Source organism: Staurois parvus, unplaced genomic scaffold (assembly GCF_062004578.1).
Source record: "Staurois parvus isolate SC_StPar_1 unplaced genomic scaffold, SC_StPar_1.0 ptg000187l, whole genome shotgun sequence".
Taxonomy (NCBI): Eukaryota; Metazoa; Chordata; class Amphibia; order Anura; family Ranidae; genus Staurois; species Staurois parvus.
In genome coordinates this window covers 4224790-4244597 of record NW_028317983.1, presented here as the reverse complement: position 1 = coordinate 4244597, position 19808 = coordinate 4224790, and the positions used below count along the sequence as shown (strand labels likewise).

The window sequence follows — 19808 nt, the reverse complement described above, 5'->3', positions numbered from 1 at the left end:
CCAAGACCTAGGCTCTGAGGCAGTGTATGGAATGATGCTGGCCATCAGACTGAGGACATCTAGTAGCAGAAAAAATGTCCAAGACCTGGGCTCTGAGGCAGTGTATGGAATGATGCTGGCCATCAGACTGAGGACATCTAGTAGCAGAACAAAAATGTCCAAGACCTGGGCTCTGAGGCAGTGTATGGAAAGATCCATCAAACTGAGGACATCTAGTAGCAGAAAAAAATTATGCAGGGGAAATCTCTGGATTCAAGTCAATAATTGCAGCAAAAGCTGTTTTTTGTTATTTTGTTTCGGGGCTATTCATTTTTTGCTTTTTTGGAGTTTTGCTTTCAGATTGATAAGCGACACACATAGTTACATTCAAGGCTGGGGAGAGATGGTCACGGAGCTCTAGAGATTTAAGTCACATTAATTACATCACTAAAGGAGAGCCCACCAGCCAGACGGTGTAGTATACTTGGCTTGCAAGGTGGCACCTCCTGTCAAACTCATCCACCGTGGTCAATGGTACCACGCTTTAACAATAAGATATCTGCTTAGTTTGCGGCTGCGGTGCAGTATTTCAAATCGGGAAAAAAAATTATATCGAAAAAATCCCCATTGGGATTAAAAAAAAAAAAAACCTCTTAAATGCCTGGCAGCTACTGCTCTTCACTGTTGATTGCTTTTCAGAGAGCAGTAGAGACTGCCCTCCATGTGAAAGAGCCCTCACATTGCAGCCAGGTATTATAAAGCATCAGTTCTGCATTTTTTAAAGAAGTTCCCTGCTTTTTCATTAGACAGTCTTCTTTTAAAGTGGTTCTCCACCCAAATGTTTTACTTGGCCCAAGTTGTTTTAAATGTGTTCCATGTCCAGAAATAACATTCCTTTTCTCACTGGGCATGTCCCCCCCGACACAAGCATACACAGGACACATGCTTATAAACATGAAGAAATCATACACGCAGTGGATTAAACATTTCTTAGCAGTTCTAAAAATAAGGGACAAATATGGTATCATTTGTGTCCACGGAGACACAAATAATACCTAAATGGTTTAATGAGAAACATGTCCACAGAGATGCAGTTGGTTCTGTAATGACACAACCAGAAATATGTCATTACAGTACAGAGACGCATTTGGTACCATAATGACATAACCGAAGACATGTTGGCAGAGATACATTTGGTACAGTTATGGCAAAACCCAAAAAACATGTCTGCAGAGACACAATTAGTACCATAATGACATAACCAGAAACATGTATGCAGAGATGCAGTTGGTACAGTAACAACATAACCAGAAAAATGTCCACAAAGACACAGTTGGTACTGTAATGGTATAACCAGAAATTTGACTGCAGGGACACAATCGTTACCGTAATGACATAACCAGAAACATCTCTGCAGGGATGCAGTTGGTACTGTAGTGACATAGCAAGAAACTTGTCTGTAGAGACACAATTGGTACTGTAATGACATAACTAGAAACATGTCTGTAGGGATGCAATTGGTACTGTAATTACATAAACAGAGACACAATTGGTACCATAATGACCATAAACATGTCCGCATAGGTGCAATTGGTAACGTAATGACATAACCAGAAACATGTCTGCAGACACGCAATTGATACTATAATGACTTAACCAGAAACATGCCGCAGAGACGCAATTGGTACTGCAATAACACAATCAGAAACATGTCCGCAGAGACGCAATTGATACTGTAATGACACAATCAGAAACATGTCTGCAGATACGCAGTTGGTACTGTAATGACACAACCAGAAACATGCCTGCAGAGACGCAATTGGTACCGTAATGACACAACCAGAAACATGTCCACAGAGACGCAATTGGTATCGTAATGACACAACCAGAAACATGTCAACAGAGACGCAATTGATACCGTAATGACATAACCAGAAACATGTCTGCAGAGGCGCAATTGGTACCGTAATGACTAAACCAGAAACATGTCTGCAGAGACACAATTGGTACCGTAATGACTAAACCAGAAACATGTCTGCAAAGACGCAATTGGTACCATAATGCCTAAACCAGAAACATGTCTGCAGAGACGCAATTTGTACCGTAATGGCTAAACCAGAAACATGTCTGCAGAGACGCAATTGTACCGTAAAGACACAACCAGAAACATTTCCGCAGAGATGCAATTGATACCGTAATGACTTAACCAGAAACGTTCACAGAGACGCAATTGGTTCTGTAATGATACAATTAGAAATGTGTCCGCAGAGATGCAATTGGTACCCTAATGACATAAACAGAAACATGTCTGCAGAAACGCAATTGGAATGATAATGACTTAACCAGAAATGTCCACAGAGACGCAATTGGTACTGTAATGACACAACTAGAAACATCAAAAACAAAGAAAATGCAGCGCTAATCTGTAACACAATAGATGATCATAAAGTCCAAATAATCAATAGATTTGGATAAATTGCACAAAAAAGAGTTCGGCACCGTCCACTATCACCAAGGCACCCGAATGAATAAGCCCCTTACCGGACGTTCTGACCAAAACACAGCGGTCAATATTCTCAGCCCAAAAGAGGGATCAGTAGTGTTGATGATAAAGCTGACAATCCTCCCAAGGATAAGGTTCACTCTTCCTCTTATGAGATCCTAAAAAAGCCAGAATAAGGACTCCCAATCCAGTAATCAAACAAAGAATATAAAAAGAAAACCACTCATAGTGTAGTAATTTGATAATATTGCAAACCAATTTAATAGAAGTTCCACGTACATCAATATGAATGGTTACCAGCATTAAACATAAAGTTTCCAACCAGAAAGATGGCCGCCGTCCCTCCAGAATGCGGTGATATCACATGCTGAAGCTCCACCCAATGCGTTTCGTCATCCAATCATACTTTATATGCAGAAATTTGCTGTGTACGTGTTATCACATTGTGCAGAGCTCAAGCAGGTAGGAAGGGTTGAAGAAAGACCTTGCGACCTACCTCGTAAAAAATTTGCCAAGAAAATTCTATGGAAATAAAGTTTTCATACATGTCCGACATGGTGCCCAGAAAGCTGGACTATAGAATTGCATAAAATTGTACAGTATTTACATACAGTGTGTTGGCCCATTATTTAATAGGAATACTGGAAAAGATAAGAGTGGTTCATTGTGACGTCAAGATGAATTATTTTCTAGTATCAGGAAATAATGTTGGCCCCGTTCTCTGAGATGAAATGTTGTAAGCTGCAATTGGTAATATTCCAAAATGCTTTCATCTTCAGGAACTAAGTAGGTTGGGGTCTCCGTAGACATAATGTGGCCTCTTGAACATTAATTCCAATCAGTTGGTATCAGAGTATACACTCACCGTCCACTTTATTAGATACACCTTGCTAGTGCCAAGAAAATCTCCCCCACACCATCACACCACCACCAGCCTGAACCGTTGATACAAGGCAGGATGGATCCATGCTTTCATGTTGTTTACAGGGAGGCCCGGGTGCGCAAAATTATTATTATTATTATTATACAGTATTTATATAACGCAAGGAGGGAGGGGTAGAGGTACAGGAGGAAGTGGGTGTGGGTGTGGGGGATGGAGTGGTAGGAGGAGTGGAGGAGAACGGCTGTTAGGTGAGAGTGGGGTAGGCTTCCCTGAAGAGATGGGTTTTCAGGGTGCGCCCAAAGATGAGGAGGGTAGGTGACAGTCTGATGGATTGGGGTAGGGAGTTCCAGAGGATGGGGGACGTCCTGGAGAAGTCCTGCGGTATATATACATAATTTTGCAGTTCCGGGAAGGGGGCGTGTGCGCCCTACCCATGCCGCCATTCGCAGCCTCGGCAGTCAGTCACCGGGCAAAAGATTAAAGTTTTGGAATGGCCCAGCCAGAGCCCAGACCTGAATCAGATCAAAAATCTGTGAGTGTTTTTGCAAGGAAGAGTGGACAAATATTGCCAAGTCAAGATGTGCCATGCTGATAGACTCATACCCAAAAAGACTGAGTGCTGGAATCACATCAAAAGGGGCTTCAACAAGTATTAGTTTAGGGTGTGCACACTTTTACAGCCACATTATTTTAGTTTTTATGTTTACTCCCCCCCCCCCTAAAATATTTTAGTTTGTTTTTCAATTGACTTATACAGTTTATAGGTCACACTAAAGTGGAAAAAGTTCTGAAATGATTTGTCTTTGTTTCAATTTTTAATTAACAGAAGCCAGACATTTGAACAGGGGTGTGTAGACTTTTTATATCCACTGTAGCTAGGTGAAGCTCACAGGAAGTGACAAACACACTGAATTTTCAGACAAAATCAACATGTATCTGCAGATTTGCTGAACATGTTTGAGCTTGAAATAAAAGAAAACAAATGCAGCCACCACATCGAAGACTGTAAGCTGCAATATACCGGTATTACTTTTTTGTTCTTATACTTTAAAAAAGAAAATATTGCCACCACCAATCTAAAAACTGCAATATAATACATTTTTTCTTGGGTTTGGATATACATGAATTAGGTTTTGGATGTGATTAATTAGTTGGCACCAAAACCACTGCATCGTAACGCCAAAAATTACAGAGCAGGAATTTTCACTGCTGTGATGCCTTGGCCTGAAATGAATGTACTGCTGTTCTTGAGATTTCATATGCATACAGCAGAGACTCCAAAGTTCCCAGTTGACAGTTTATGACAGGGGAATATATGAGGGCTGTAGCAAAAGTGGGCATAAATTTTTTCATTACCTAACATAAATGGTTCAAATTTCACATGTTGGTAAAGTAACTCTTCCTCTATAGCAGTGAGTTCCAAACTGTGGCCCACCGGCAAGATGTTGCCCTTTGCTTGCATTGTTCCTCCCATTAATAAAAGGCACTATTCCTCCCACTGACACCAACGATGAGGTAACATGTCTTCCACTGATATCAACAGTGGGGCATAATAACTACAACTGACACCAACAACAGGGCACTATTCCCCTCACCAACGCCAACAATGGGGCACTATTCCCATCGCCAACAATGGGGCACTATTCCCCTCACCAACGCCAACAACAGGGCACTATTCCCCTCACCAACGCCAACAATGGGGCACTATTCCGCCCCCTACTGACCACAGGCAGTATGTATTTTGTTTCTCCCACTAACCACCAAGCCTAAAGCATTGTCTACTCCCACTGGCCACAGTCTGCCACCCCCCCCCCCCCCCAAAGTCTGAAGGACAGTAAACTGGCCCTTAATCTAGAAAGTTTGGAGACCCTTTCTCTATAGTAACTTCTCTTCTTCTTTTTCATGGTAGTAATAATGGATTCCAAGCAGGAGCAACATGTCATCAATGAGTTATTGAGGAAGGAGGGGTGCAGACTGTCCGACATCCACAGAAGGCTACAGAATGTTTCCAGAGATGACACCATTGGCAAGAGCCACCAATGCCAAGTCGTTGATGTAGTCAATGGTGTCATCTCCATAAACATTCTGTAGCCTTCTGCGGATGATGGATAACCTGCACCCGTCCTTCATCAAGAACTCAATGGTGGCATGTTGCCTTTGCTTGAAATCCATTATTTACCTGCAATGAAAAGAAGAGGAGTTACTATGGAGGGAAAGTTACTCTACAAACGTGAAATTTGAACAACCTATGTAAGTTATTAAAAACGTCATGCCTACTTTTGGGTTACTTTTGCTGCAGCCCTTGTTGATTCATTCATGCGCAAACTAACCACTTTAAAAGAAACTTACACTTAGCCTACACAGGAAGCATCGCATGGATGGGAAGATGATCACTGCTACTTTTTGAAAGGTAATAACTATGTTTGCAAAGGCATTTTTTTTTTTCGCACACAAAGTGGATTAATCATGCTGCTAGTGATTGTGGGAAACTACATACCTTGGACTTAATATAACCTGCATAACTCCTTGAGCACAGTTTGCAATGTTTCATGAATAGCAGTGTCAGCTCATTGATTCATTTTGCACCAATTTGTTTATGAATCTGTTCTGCTAAGAAACTCCCAGTGGTTGCTGCTATGGGTGTTAACTTTAGCTTTGTGGTCTTGCCATGACAGATGGAGATGGTGAACCCGGTGAAGAATAAATTATGTGGCCATAGCTATGAGAAGGAGGCAATTGAAAAACTGATTCAGGACAGACACAAGAAGAAGAAACCTGCCAGGTGAGTTCCCAAAAAAGTATTTGTTCTGATTCGAATCCAGAGGTAAATGCAAATTGAAACAGAATTAATTTTCTGCTTCCTTGGTGAGGTGTGAGCTTTTAGGCCTCATTCACAAGGGCGTACTACAGCATTCACCCGTGCGAGGGCCATGTTTACCTGCACAGGTCCTGCATGTATCCCCGTGCAGGCAGTCCCATCCATGTCACAATGGCGACACAGCTGCTGCTCCCAGTCTGACATCCTTAGGAAAAGAAAAGGGGGATTTTTTTGTGGGACTGTGGCAGGGGAAATAAAGTTTCAAGCCCCCCCCCCCCCACTGTATAAATACAGTGGGAGAACATTCTAGAAGGTCAGTAGGGTTTTCAGCCCCCCCCCCTCATTGGTGTGAAGAGGAGAAAAAAACGTTAAAGTTTCAAGTCCCCCCCCCCCCCCCCCCATGGTATACTAATATAATAGGTAAGCTTCTAGAAAATAGGAGTTTTTAGCCCCCCACTACACCTGGACAGTTTTAAGCCACCCCATGGTATACGAATATAATGGGGTTGATTCTAGAAATTGGGAGTTTTTAGCCCCCCACTACACCTGGACAAGAAAGAGTGACCAATAAAGATAAGAATTTGAAAGAGGAGAGGGAAATAAAAGGGGGGTCCGTTAACAGAAAAAACAGAAACCTGGGAGGCATATCTGTGGTGCTCCCCTGCCACCCGCCTATTTTTTTGTTGAAGCCCATTATTATTGGTAAGTATCATATTAAATGATGGTAGATTATGTAAGTATGTTAATTGCAAAAAGCTGTATGGTGAATACGTATGGTTGATAAATGTTGTGTTAATAAGTACAGCTTGAGTCGTAGTGACTACGCTGGGGCTTTGAGTAATATTAATTTCAGTAAAAATGTTTTATATTATTAGTAAGCTAATATGTAAAAATAAAGAGTTATTATAAAGAATGATATTTACACCAATAATAAAACGGCCCTGGCCAAGTTAGCACCAAACAATAAGAGTTGTGCTTTTTTATTGATATAGAATACAAAATACTGCCTACAGTCCCATTTGGGTGCACAGTCCCGAAAGCACCCCGTGCAGATAAACACGGTCCTTGCACAAGTGTGCGCTGCAGTACACCTTTGTAAATGAGGTCTTTCATGCATACAGTACAAATGTATTCTATTGGACTACAAGAACCACCTGCTTCATAGCAACCAATAGGCTGCATTAAATGGATCTAAACTCCATGATACGTCCCTTGACAGCGCTGGCATCTTCTACAGGCTACTCCGGGTTGCAGCCATTATCAATGGCCGGAGCGGAATGACATCATTCTTGCACATGCACAGGAGTGCAGTCATCCCATCACACAGGCGCTGTGCAGAAATGTAAACTGAGCTGCGCTTGAAGATAGGATGCTTTAATGGGCAGTTCACACCACAATTTCTGCATTCTAGATGCATTTCGGAATGCACTTTTTTTGTATTTTGCCCTCTTTTTTTTTATCTCGTCTCAATTGAAGACGTGTACATTCCAGTGCGGTTTTGATACATTTTTCCACCGTTCAGAAGCTTTCCATACAGAACACGTACGTTCTATACAGAAATACAGGAACACACTACACTGGTGTGAACTAGGACCATTGGAATCCATGTTAAACACTGTTTTTGATGATAAATAAAAACACTGGACTGCCTCTAGTGTAAAAAAGCCCTTTATTGTTGTGGAAACATTGCATGTCTTTTCTGCAATAAAGACCTGCTTACTTGCAGTTTTTGGAAGCTGGGCTTTAGTTTCATTTTAATGTACACTGTGCATATGTAAATGTTATAGAAAATGTTCCATGCCTTTGAACAACCTAAAGGATATCTCCATCATGGGGAAAAAAATTGGTAAATTAATAAAAATAAATAATAATAATAATATAGAGTATACAATTGCAACACGTCATAATGTAATTGTTATTAAAAATTGCCTTTTCTTCTCAATCTGAGAAGTCTACCCCTGCCGCTCGAGGGTCATTTACCCTGGACATAAAAAGACCAACCCTGTTGTTGAACCTGAATTCCAATAGATCTACGTCCGGGCAACCCTATCTCTGGCAGATTTTCTTGAAAACATCAGGATGCAAAGCCCATTCCCCTGGAATCAACTGCCGGAGATAATTCGCCTGCCAATTTTCCACACCTGGAATGAACACTGCTGACACACTTTGAACATATCTCTCTGCCCAGGTCAGAATGTAGTTCACCTCCTTCTGAGCACCTTGACTCCTGATACTGCCCTGGTGGTTGATGTATGTGACTGCTGTGGCATTGTCGGACTGAATCCTTACAGGCCAACCCTGAAGCCTGGATGTCCAATACCTCAGAGCCAGCCTCACTGCTCAAAGTTCCAAGACATTGATGGGTAGAATCCTTTCCCATGGAAGCCATGTTCCCTGAACTGTGGCCTCCTCCAGAATGGCCCCCCAACCTAAAAGGCTGGCATTGGTGATTACCAACTTCCACACCACTGGCCGAAAGGATCTTCTTCAAATTGTGAGTTAGCAACCACCAATTCAGTCTCTGCTGCATCTCTGGAGACCGAGATATGCAGTAATCCAGGGCTGGAATCTTTTTGTTCCAAACAGACAGAATGTACCTTTGCAGCTGTCTGGAGTGGAATTGAGCATAGGGAATAGCCTCGAACGAGGACATCATCTTCCCCAGCAACCTCATACGGAGGCGAATTGAAGGATACCTCTTGGCCTTCAAACTGCAAACCTCATTCTTCAGGGTGAGGCAGAAATATCTTTGACTATGACCCCAAGAACACCATCCCAACTGTCAAACATGGTGGTGGAAACATTCTGCTTTGGGGGTGTTTTTCTGCTAAGGGGACAGTACAACTTTTTTTTTTTTTTTTTAAGTCCGCAAACGTGCAACTATAACGAAAAAACCCGTAAGTGTTCACAAAAAAGTGCAAGTGCAAAACACCACACACAAAGTGCACTTAAGGGTGTGCTTTGTCCTACCCCCGAAGGGGTTGGACCACTACCCTGATCCCCCGGGGCATGAAACTCCTGACAGGGACAAGGTTCCCATTTGGTCCTCCTGGCCAAAAGGCCTGGTGGACCACCGTTCCTTATGCCCAGCCGAAGCCGGACATCCAGTACTAGGCCAGGGGGTTCTCCCGAAGAGAAAACCCCCTAGGGACAGGGGAGGAAGGAACCGTAGGGCCACACATCCTCCCCCTAGACTTCAGGGCAGGCCCGAGGACCCACACCCTCCATCCTGTGAGAAAAAACACACACAAAAGTAAAAAGTGACAAACGTGAGGTGAGGAAAAAAAATAAATAAATAATTAAATAAATCTATAAAAATAATAAAAAGTGTCATGCCCAAATTGTGCACTGACCAGACCCTGAGGCCTGTAGCAAAAAAATTGCCCAGAACTTGACCAAAAGGCCCGGTCCTAGAGGCGCAGTGCAAAAAGTGTTTAAACTCGGTGACCATGTGCTCATTTGCATCGTGGGGTCCCACACCCAAGTGCTACTCAGAGCACCCCTGAGGCGACTACTCAGGGGGCACCGTGTTTGCGGACTCTCTGCCTTCCCAGCCCCTGGCCAGACCAAGGTAGATCCGTCCAAATCAGGAGGTACTGGGTCTTTCCAGCTTTCCCAGAGGAATTACTCCCAAGGCCCCAGAACGAATCATGGCGCTCCCTGGTTTCTGTCCCTCCGGTCTAGCCTTCCGGACCCCCATCATACCAGTGAGGGTACTATACAACAGCCATCCCCGCAAAGCTAGAATGGCCGGGAGCACCCCCACTGGACACTGATAAGAACAGATACTACACTTGATCTTAGCCAAAAGGCCGAGAAGCGACAGGACAACTGCACCGCATCAAAGGGACGATGGACAGGGCAATGTACCATCAAATCTTGGGTGAGAACCTTCTTCCCTCAGCCAGGGCATTGAAAATGGGTCGTGGATGGGTGTTCCAGCATGACAATGACCCAAAACATATGGCCAAGGCAACAAAGGAGTGGATCAAGAAGAAGCACATTAAGGTCTTGGAGTGGCCTAGCCAGTCTCCAGACCTTAATCCGATTGAAAATCTGTGGAAGGAGCTGAAAGTTCGAGTTGCCAAACATCAGCCATCAAACCTTAATGACTTGGAGAGGATCTGCCAAGAGGAGTGGGCCAAAATCCCTCCTGAGATGTATGCAAACCTGGTGGCCAACTACAGGAAACGTCTGACCTCTGTGATTGCCAACAAGGGATTTGCCACCAAGTACTAAGTCATGTTTTGTGAAGGGGATCAAATACTTATTTCCCTCATGAACATGCAAATCAATGCATAATTTGTTAGACATGCATTTCTTTTGAATTTTTTGTTGCTATTCTGTCTCTTAGTGTTACAATACACCTACCATTAGATTTTTAGACTGATCATTTGTTTGTGAGTGGGTGTAGGAGGGGTTATATAGGGGAGGACCTCCTCTCTGATTGGTCGGTCAGTGTCCATTCACCTATAGGTAGCCTATACCCACATAGTCATGAATAGCCTGCTCTGTCCCGTGATGTACGATAAAGAAAAATACTTTAGTTCAGCTTTAAATGCAAGATTCTGCATTTATGTTGTACATTTTCTATGATACTCCAAATAGCTTGATGGAATTTCCTCACTCACTAGAGATTTCCCAAGATAAATATGATTACTGGCAGTCATCTATCACAACCTCTGATATGTTTCACTTGTTCCTTTTTTCTGGTCTTCCAACTACATAACAAGTTCTGCCTATTTCATCTGGATTCATTGTCGCTGTACTTTTTCCTCTTTTCTAGAGATCAATACAATTACTGAAACCTAAAGCTCCTGCCTGTGACACCAAGTTGTGTTCTGCTTTGCTGTCTGTGTCTGATGTTCTGTAGGTTTGTAATCTGTCTCTTTTCTCCGCAGGTGTCCAAGGATTGGCTGCGACAACTACGACGTCAATATTACTGACCTTGTTCCAGACACGGCCCTAAAAAGAGCCATCGAGGTTCACAATAAAAAGCAGAGCCATTGATGAGCTTGGAACTGGCTGCGGTCCTGCTGAATGTTTGATAAAAGATGAAAGAAAATAGAGATTTAATGACTGTGTGCAGCTGTATGGCTCCTCATACACGTGTAAAATGTAGAAGACCCTGGTGCAATTGTTACCGTGGTTGCAGGGATACCCTGATCAGACAGGAAACGCTTAATTGATGTCGGTTTAAACAGTTGTCACCAAAGGTCCTATCTGTTTAGTTTTCCCAGAAAAGTCATCTGCATTTATAGAGCAGAATTATTTCAAAGGCAGCCTACCCAGTTTTCCTGTTGTGCATATTTCCTATATTGTTCCCAGGTGTTAACTGGGGTAAGCTTCTCAATTGATGCTTTTTTTTTCCTTAACTAATATTGTTCCTGTTTCTTTTTTGTGTTCAGCTCATTTCTCTTTGTACATGTTATCAGATACATTACTAAAGGCATGTGCTGTATAGAATGGGCAATTAAGAAACAGTGTATGCCAAATGCGGACTAAATACTCTAGTATGCCTATATAATCCAGGGTTTAGTCATATTAATAGACCAGCATTCATTATTACATGTACAGTGGGGCAAAAAAGTATTTAGTCAGCCACCAATTGTGCAAGTTCTCCCACTTAAAAAGATGAGAGAGGCCTGTAATTGGCATCATAGGTAGACCTCAACTATGAGAGACAAAATGAGAAACAAAATCCAGACAATCACATTGGCTGATTTGGAAAGAATTTATTTGCAAATTATGGTGGAAAATAAGTATTTGGTCAATATCAAAAGTTCATCTCAATACTTTGTTATATATCCTTTGTTGGCAATGACAGAGGTCAGACGTTTCCTGTAAGTCTTCACAAGGTTGGCACACACTGTTGCTGGTATGTTGGCCCATTCCTCCATGCAGATCTCCTCTAGAGCAGTGATGTTTTGGGGCTGTCGCTGGGCAACACAGACTTTCAATTCCCTCCAAAGGTTTTCTATGGGGTTGAAATCTGGAGACTGGCTAGGCCACTCCGGGACCTTGAAATGCTTCTTACGAAGCCACTCGTTCGTTGCCCGGGCGGTATGTTTGGGATCATTGTCATGTTGGAAGACCCAGCCACGTTTCATCTTCAATGCCCTTGCTGATGGAAGGAGGTTTGCACTCAAAATCTCAGGACACATGGCCCCATTCATTCTGTCCTGTACATGGATCAGTCGTCCTGGTCCCTTTGCGGAGAAACAGCCCCAAAGCATGATGTTGCCACCCCCATGCTTCACAGTAGGTATGGTGTTCTTTGGATGCAACTCAGCATTCTCTCTCCTCCAAACACGACGAGTTGTGTTTCTACCAAACAGTTCTATTTTGGTTTCATCTGACCATATTACATTCCCCCAATCCTCTTCTGGATCATCCAAATGCTCTCTAGCAAACTTCAGACGGGCCCGGACATGTACTGGCTTAAGCAGGGGGACACGTCTGGCACTGCAGGATCTGAGTCCCTGGCGGCGTAGTGTGTTACTGATGGTAGCCTTTGTTACGTTGGTCCCAGCTCTCTGCAGGTCATTCACTAGGTCCCCCCGTGTGGTCCTGGGATTTTTGCTCACCATTCTTGTGATCATTTTGACCCCAAGGGGGGGAAATCTTGCGTGGAGCCCCAGATCGAGGGAGATTATCAGTGGTCTTGTATGTCTTCCATTTTCTAATTATTGCTCCCACAGTTGATTTGTTCACACCAAACTGCTTGCTATTGCAGATTCAGTCTTCCCAGCCTGGTGCAGGTCTACAATTTTGTTTCTGGTGTCCTTCGACAGCTCTTTGGTCTTCACCATAGTGGAGTTTGGAGTGTGACTGTTTGAGGTTGTGGACAGGTGTCTTTTATACTAATAACAAGTTCAAACAGGTGCCATTGATACAGGTAATGAGTGCAGGACAGAGGAGCCTCTTAAAGAAGAAGGTACAGGTCTGTGAGAGCCAGAAATCTTGCTTGTTTGTAGGTGACCAAATACTTATTTTCCACCATAATTTGCAAATAAATTCTTTCCAAATCAGCCAATGTGATTGTCTGGATTTTTTTTCTCATTTTGTCTCTCATAGTTGAGGTCTACCTATGATGCCAATTACAGGCCTCTCTCATCTTTTTAAGTGGGAGAACTTGCACAATTGGTGGCTGACTAAATACTTTTTTGCCCCACTGTACATGTAATAATGAATGCTGGTCTATTAATATGACTAAACCCTGGATTATATAGGCATACTAGAGTATTTAGTCCACATTTGGCATACACTGTTTCTTAATTGCCCATTCTATACAGCACATGCCTTTGTCTGGAACTAACTATATATATATATATATATGTACACACACACACATTCAGGCAATTTTGGATTATATATGAAGGGGTACCAAAGTATTAAGGCCAGATTTGGCATTTCCTTTTTTGGTATTTTATAGCTTGATCTCAGAATAAAAATCAATAAGTACCCAGTTACATTGTTAACACGCATTAAGGTGCGTTGCATTAAGGCAGCTCATGAAATTGAATGAGCTCCCAATGCAAAAAGTTGGATAGAAACCATTTTTGACAAAGCAGGTGCATTGTCTTAGTGCGTTTGGGGTGCTATTCAAAATGAACACAGCAACACATGTAAATTACATTGCTGCACATTACTGCAATGGGGAAGTGTAATTAGGCTCTTTTATTTTTTGAGACATTCAATGTTGCATCCCTCCTGTCCTTTAATCTTTAATGACAACCAAGGACGGACTGACCATTCAGGCACACGGGCAATGCCCGAGGGCCCAGGGTCAGTAGGGAGCCCCATGAGATGCCCCTGGTACCTTTCATAGGCTCTTTTGAGTATAGTTTCAGTGTGGGCGAGGACATAGGGGCCCCATGGTCCCCTATTGCCCGGGGGCCCCATGAGTTGTCAGTCCGCCCCTGATGCCAACTAAATTTTTAGGCTGATGTAAAGTGTGTATAAACCCCAAATTGTTTTTTCAGCATGTTTGTCATTATGCCTCACTGTATATAGTTTTCCTAAAAGAGAAGTATGGCTTTTAATTTTTTTTCCTGCATTATACTTACCTTGGTGGATGCAACATCTGTCCCTGCCGGCTCTAACAGTGAGAACTCAGTTCTCACAGATGCTCTGAGCAGAGAGTGGTGACTGTCAGTCTTCCATCTGCTCTACCCACCCCCAGCGCTCACGGGAGGGGGAGGGAGTGGCTGGCTCAGGTTCTCAGCGGCTTGCTGGGAAGCTGAGCCAAGGTGCCACTCCAAACTCTGGGGTGAGTCCTGACTTTGAAGTCGGGATCTTTCCCCAGCCTGGACCGGCTGAGTGATGTCAGTCGACATTGGGCTTCAGCCTGCTATCGGCTGAAAATGAGTCACAGGAGTGTAGGACAAACTGCATTCCTGTGATCCACAGAAGTACAACCAAGAGCTTTGACTGTGCTTCGCCTTTAAAGTGATTGTAGAGCTTCAGTGGTTTTTTTTTGTTAATTAAAATAATCAACATGTCATACCTGCTCTGTGCAGTGGTATTGTACAGAGCAGCCCCTAACCGCCTTTTCTGGGGTCTCCTGCTGGCACTCTCTGCTCCTCCTTTTCTGCAAGTGCCCCCACTTGCTATGGGGGGCACTCTCCCGAGCTAGGCTGTGTGCTTTATACCTGGAAATCCTGTCAGTAATAGCATTTCCTGTTTCAGGTTGACAACGTTAAGCTGTTGCCTTGCAATTAGCAGCAGTGTTGTCAGCCTGCTGTCCACACTACTTAACTTGGCCGTTGGACAGTCTATAGGGTCTGCAGGCATGTGCAGACCTGAGAGCAGCCTACCAGCATACTGAAGGAGTGCGTACAGCGAGCTGAAGTGCTGTTGCTTAACGTTGTCAACCTGAAACAGGAAGCGTTGTTACTGGCTGGATATCCATATTGGTGGCTTAAAGCAGTGTTTCTCAACTTTTATCTAGTCAAGGCACCCTTTAAATTTATGGACAGTCTTTAGGCATCCTCTTCTAAAAATACCAAAAAAACCCCGAAATTAATAGTTTTATATATCACAAGAGCATCTCCACTCATAAGACACCCAACATTAGAGGTGATATATATTCTTTCAACGCAAATACACTTTTGCACACTGCTACTGACTAGTATTCCAGCATTTCTTCTTCCTAATTGATTCTCCCCCACGCAGCTAATGTGACCTCCGTGCTGTCATAGATGGGGGGGTTGTCATACAAGGATGCTGTGCAGGTGTCTAATGTCCTCCTCCTCAACCATTGACATCAGCGGTTGTTAGGGTGCTGGCAGCTGGCCTATACAATGTGTTGTACAATATAAATCTGTAGCTTTGTGTAAAAAAAAAAAAAAACAGGCTTTATCCACCCGATGGTTTGTACACAATTTTTGGACAATGTGGAGTAATTTTTAGACATTTTGCCAAGGCACCCCTGAAAAAGTATATTTAAAGCCAAAAATTTTTTTTTTTTTTGATAAAGTAGGTAATGGTTAAGAGACCTCATTTTTTCGGTTTGGTGTCCCATCAGAGAGATTTCCATTTACTTCCTGTCCTAGAGCAACAGCAGGATGTTAAAGGCATCTCTGTAAAGTGAGTGGGAACCTCCTGTTAAGCTGGCCATATACAATTTTATTTTTGGTCTTTCCTTTTTTTTTGGATGGATGTATGCATCTCCTGTTGCAACTTTTGCGTTTTGATAGCCAGCCCCATCGGGTGTTAAAATACTCAAAACAGCGGCTGCATCTGATTGGATGCAATCATTGTGTGGTCAAAAATTTTCTGCCCGGCTGCTTTGATTTTTCAGTCGAGGGATGTCGCAGACAGGGCCAACCACTGAGCATATTTTAGCGGGTTCATCCGAAAAAGGCTGAAATTCAATAATTGTACAGCTAGATTTACAGCCAACTCCGGCCAAAGAAAACCTTTTCCCATGCAGTCGGTCTGTGCCCATACTGCACAGGTCAGCTGATTATTTTGTCTAGGGGTGAGAAGAAAGCTTATACTCACCCCATCCATCATTCCACCAAAGCTCCTCCATGGTCCAGAGATGCACTGTTCCTGGTCTATGGAGCCTGCTCTGGGCTTAATGACATCAGGAACAGTCCACAACTCAAAACCTCGAGTAGGGGGGTGCCAGAGCAGTCTTGAGCTGGGAGGATTGGAGGATCAGGTAAGTATATCTCTGTTCTCTTCCTTAGACAAAAAGAAGCAGTTAACCTGTGCAGTGTTGGCACAGCTCCACTGCATGGGAATTTTTTTTTTCTTTGTCAGAGATGGGTTGCAAACAGCTGTCACGAGAATAGGTGAACCTGTTGGAAAATATTCCCCCACCTACTGTTCATGTGACATTTTGGATTTCCCCTTGCTTTCTATACCAGAGACAGGGATCACCAGGACAAAAAGAGAAGGTGAATGTCCCAAATTTGGACACAGACAGTGATAAAAACCCGACAGAGAGTCTAAGACTTCCTATCCAAAAGGTTAAAGATAAAGGTTCAGCTATTTATATACTTAAAGAAAACTCTGAGGTATGTTCCTAAACTTTACAAAAAGTGTCAAATATCAGTGAGCGCTAGGATCAACAAATCAGAAAGCAGCTAGAACAAATAGGGGAACCCACTTCATTCACAATAATATAAATATGTATAAAAGTGCAGCACTTATATGTAAAACAATAAATATGTGAAAAAAATGTTACGTGGACTGATTATAAGTCAGACATATAAATATCCATAAATAAAGTCCAAAGTGAAGTGTCCTTCAATGTGCAAAATCAGTAATAACCATAGAATAGAAGTGACATCTGTGCAGAGTACATCCGTGACAATCCACCACTATGCACTCACAGAAATTGAAATCAGCCAGGCTTTATACAGAAATCCCTCTGAAGAGCATATTACTACTCCATTGCTGGAATGGACATGCAACCTTATGGAAGCAAATTCAGAAAAGCAAAACACCTGGGCTTTATACAGAAATCCCTATGAAGAGCATATTACTTCTCCATTACAGGAACAGGCATGTGACCTTGTAGTGGCAAATCCTAGAAAAGAGCTCACAAACCAAAGCCAAGTATGGCCGCCGGACCATCACATGGATGTCAGCACGTAGGCTCCTCTCTGACGTGTTTCGTGCACACGCACATTCTCAAAGGGACCCGCCTCCTACTACTAGGAGGCGGGTCCCTTTGAGAACGTGCGTGTGCACGAAACGCATTAGAAAGGAGCCCACGTGCTGACGTCACACCGCCGAGTGCATGTCATGGCCCGTTGTTTTAAATACAAGCGCTGCACTTTTATACATATATATGATCCTAAACTTACTGCTGCATAGATTTTAATGTTAGATATTAGACAGGGAAAAGCATAATCCATACTGCTGAGAGACTACAACTCCCAGCAACCCTTTTACTCAACTGATTACAGGCGGTTTGCCTTGTTTTACTTTTTTCAAAGCAAGATGGATGAATAATTGGCTTTCAGGGACATCTGACCCCCATGTTCTTTATCCCTTCTCTGTTAATAAAACATTTTCTGTTGCTATTACGCTGTTCAGTGTTTTGTTTTTTCTCTTCTTAGACCTCATTCACACGGGCATACCTATGGGTACACCTGTGCGTAGTGCCATTTTTGCCCACATTGGATGCACAGGTGTTCCATGCATGTCTGTTGGGGTACAGTGGCTGCACGGACACGGCTGCTGGTCCCAATTTGATAGTCGTTCGGGTCCCTGAATGCACACTGTCTGCTTTTGGGGACAAGCCACCCTCACGGCTGTAAAATGTAGACCAGCGGCCATGTCCGTGCAACTGCTACTTACCAATAGACATGAATGGGACTGCCTGCAAGGATGCATGGAAAACCTGTGCATCCAATACAGGACAAAACAGCACTTTGCTTGGGTGTACGCATAGGTACTCCCATACGAATATTAAAAAGCTTGCATAGAAAAGGTAACTATACTTGTGATGTGTATACATCCTAATGCTGCTGCATGTACAGAATCCCATAAATCCTCTGATCTCAGGGGGAGGAAAACTGTGGCGGTACTTTACAGGAAGGCCTTTTTTCCAAATTTGGATAGAGTGGAGGAGGATTGGAACCCCTATAAGGTTTTTACCGTTATTCAGAGCCCCATAATATGTGTGTAACCGAAACTTTAGAATTGTATTAAAGTGGAACTATAGGCAAAACTTTTTTCTCATTTTGGATAGACTAAAGAAGGATTATAATCCCTGTCAGACTATATTTTCTGCCATCTGTGTCCCATTGTGGAAATTTCCCTTCACTTCCTGTCCCATAGCCAAACAGGAAGTGAGAGGAAATCCAAATGCAAATTTAGGGAATCTCTAGGGCAGTGGTCTCCAAACTGCGTCCAGGGGCTGGATGCAGCCCTTTGTTTGCTTTTATCTGGTCCTTAGGGCACTATTTCATTCACCGACACCAATAATGGGGCGCAGTTCCTGCCAATGACACCAGTGTTGGGGCACAATTTCTCCTAATGATGAGGAACAGTTCCTCCCAATGACACCAACAATGGGGCACAGTTCCTCCTAATGACACCAGTGATGAGGCACAATTCCTCCCAATGAAGCTAGTGATGGGGCACAGTTCCTCCCAATGACATCAACAATGGGGCCCAATGATGGGACACAATTCCTACCAATGAAGCCAGTGACGGGGCACAGTTCCTCCCAATGACACCAACAATGGGGCCCAATGATGGGGCCCAATTCCTCCCAATGAATCCAGTGACGGGGCACAGTTACTCCCAATTACACCAATGATGGGGCACAATTCCTCCCAATTACACCATTGATGGGGCACAATTCCTCCCAATTACATCAATGATGGGGCACTATTCCTCCCAATCAAACCAATATGGGCAGCACAGTGGCTAAATGGTTATCACTTCCACCTGGCAGTTCAAATCCCAGCCATGGCACCACCTGCCAGGAGTTTGCATGTTCTCCCTGTGCCTGCGTGGGTTTCCTTTGGGTACTTTGGTTTCCTCCCTCACTCCAAAGACATGCTGGTAGGTGAATTGGATTCTGTCTAAATTTGCCCTAGTATGTGTATGTATGGATGTAAGGGACCTTAGATTGTACACTCCTGGAGGGTTAGGGACTGATGTGAATGTAAAATATATATGTAAAGTATTGCGTAAATTGATGGCGCTATATAAGTACCTGAAATAAATAATGATGGGACACTATTCCTACCAATGTGCCCTGAATACACCAATGATGGGGCACAATTCCTCCCAATGACACCAAGGATGTCATTGGGCCCTTTAAGAGTTTCAGAAGCCGAGAGAAGCAAAGTGGGGTTTTAGCGTCATGTGACTGCCGTGATTCGCCGTCACATGATCGGAAAAGGTCCTGATCGAAAGGGGAGATCGGGACCTTTCTGGGAGTCACAGACATATGTGCTGGGAGCGCGCAGGGCGCGTGCTCTCAGCACATATGTAATTTCTAATTGCGCGCAAATATGCATCCGCTCACCGTCAAGGCACAGACGTCGACAGGTCGCATATTTGCATGCGATCGGTGTCAAGGGGTTAAAAGGTTTGGGGACCCCCAGGTCACCAGAACTAGTGTCTCCATTGGAAGATTTCCCCTCTAT

At 43.4% G+C, this 19808-nt stretch overlaps 1 protein-coding gene and 1 pseudogene across 1 annotated transcript in view; one reads left to right on the top strand and one right to left on the bottom strand.

Annotated features, from left to right (window-relative positions):
• Positions 1 to 11204, top strand: part of NSMCE2 (NSE2 SUMO ligase component of SMC5/6 complex) — a 432520-nt gene extending 421316 nt beyond the window's left edge. The window contains exons 6-7 of the mRNA XM_089677511.1: positions 6041 to 6147; positions 11085 to 11204. Coding sequence (XP_089533637.1) covers positions 6041 to 6147; positions 11085 to 11193 — 216 coding nt within the window. The 3' untranslated portion in view covers positions 11194 to 11204. The remainder of the gene's footprint in view (positions 1 to 6040; positions 6148 to 11084) is intronic.
• LOC149462032 (U2 spliceosomal RNA) lies at positions 9892 to 10007 on the bottom strand (annotated as a pseudogene).
• Positions 11205 to 19808: the final 8604 nt, after the last annotated feature.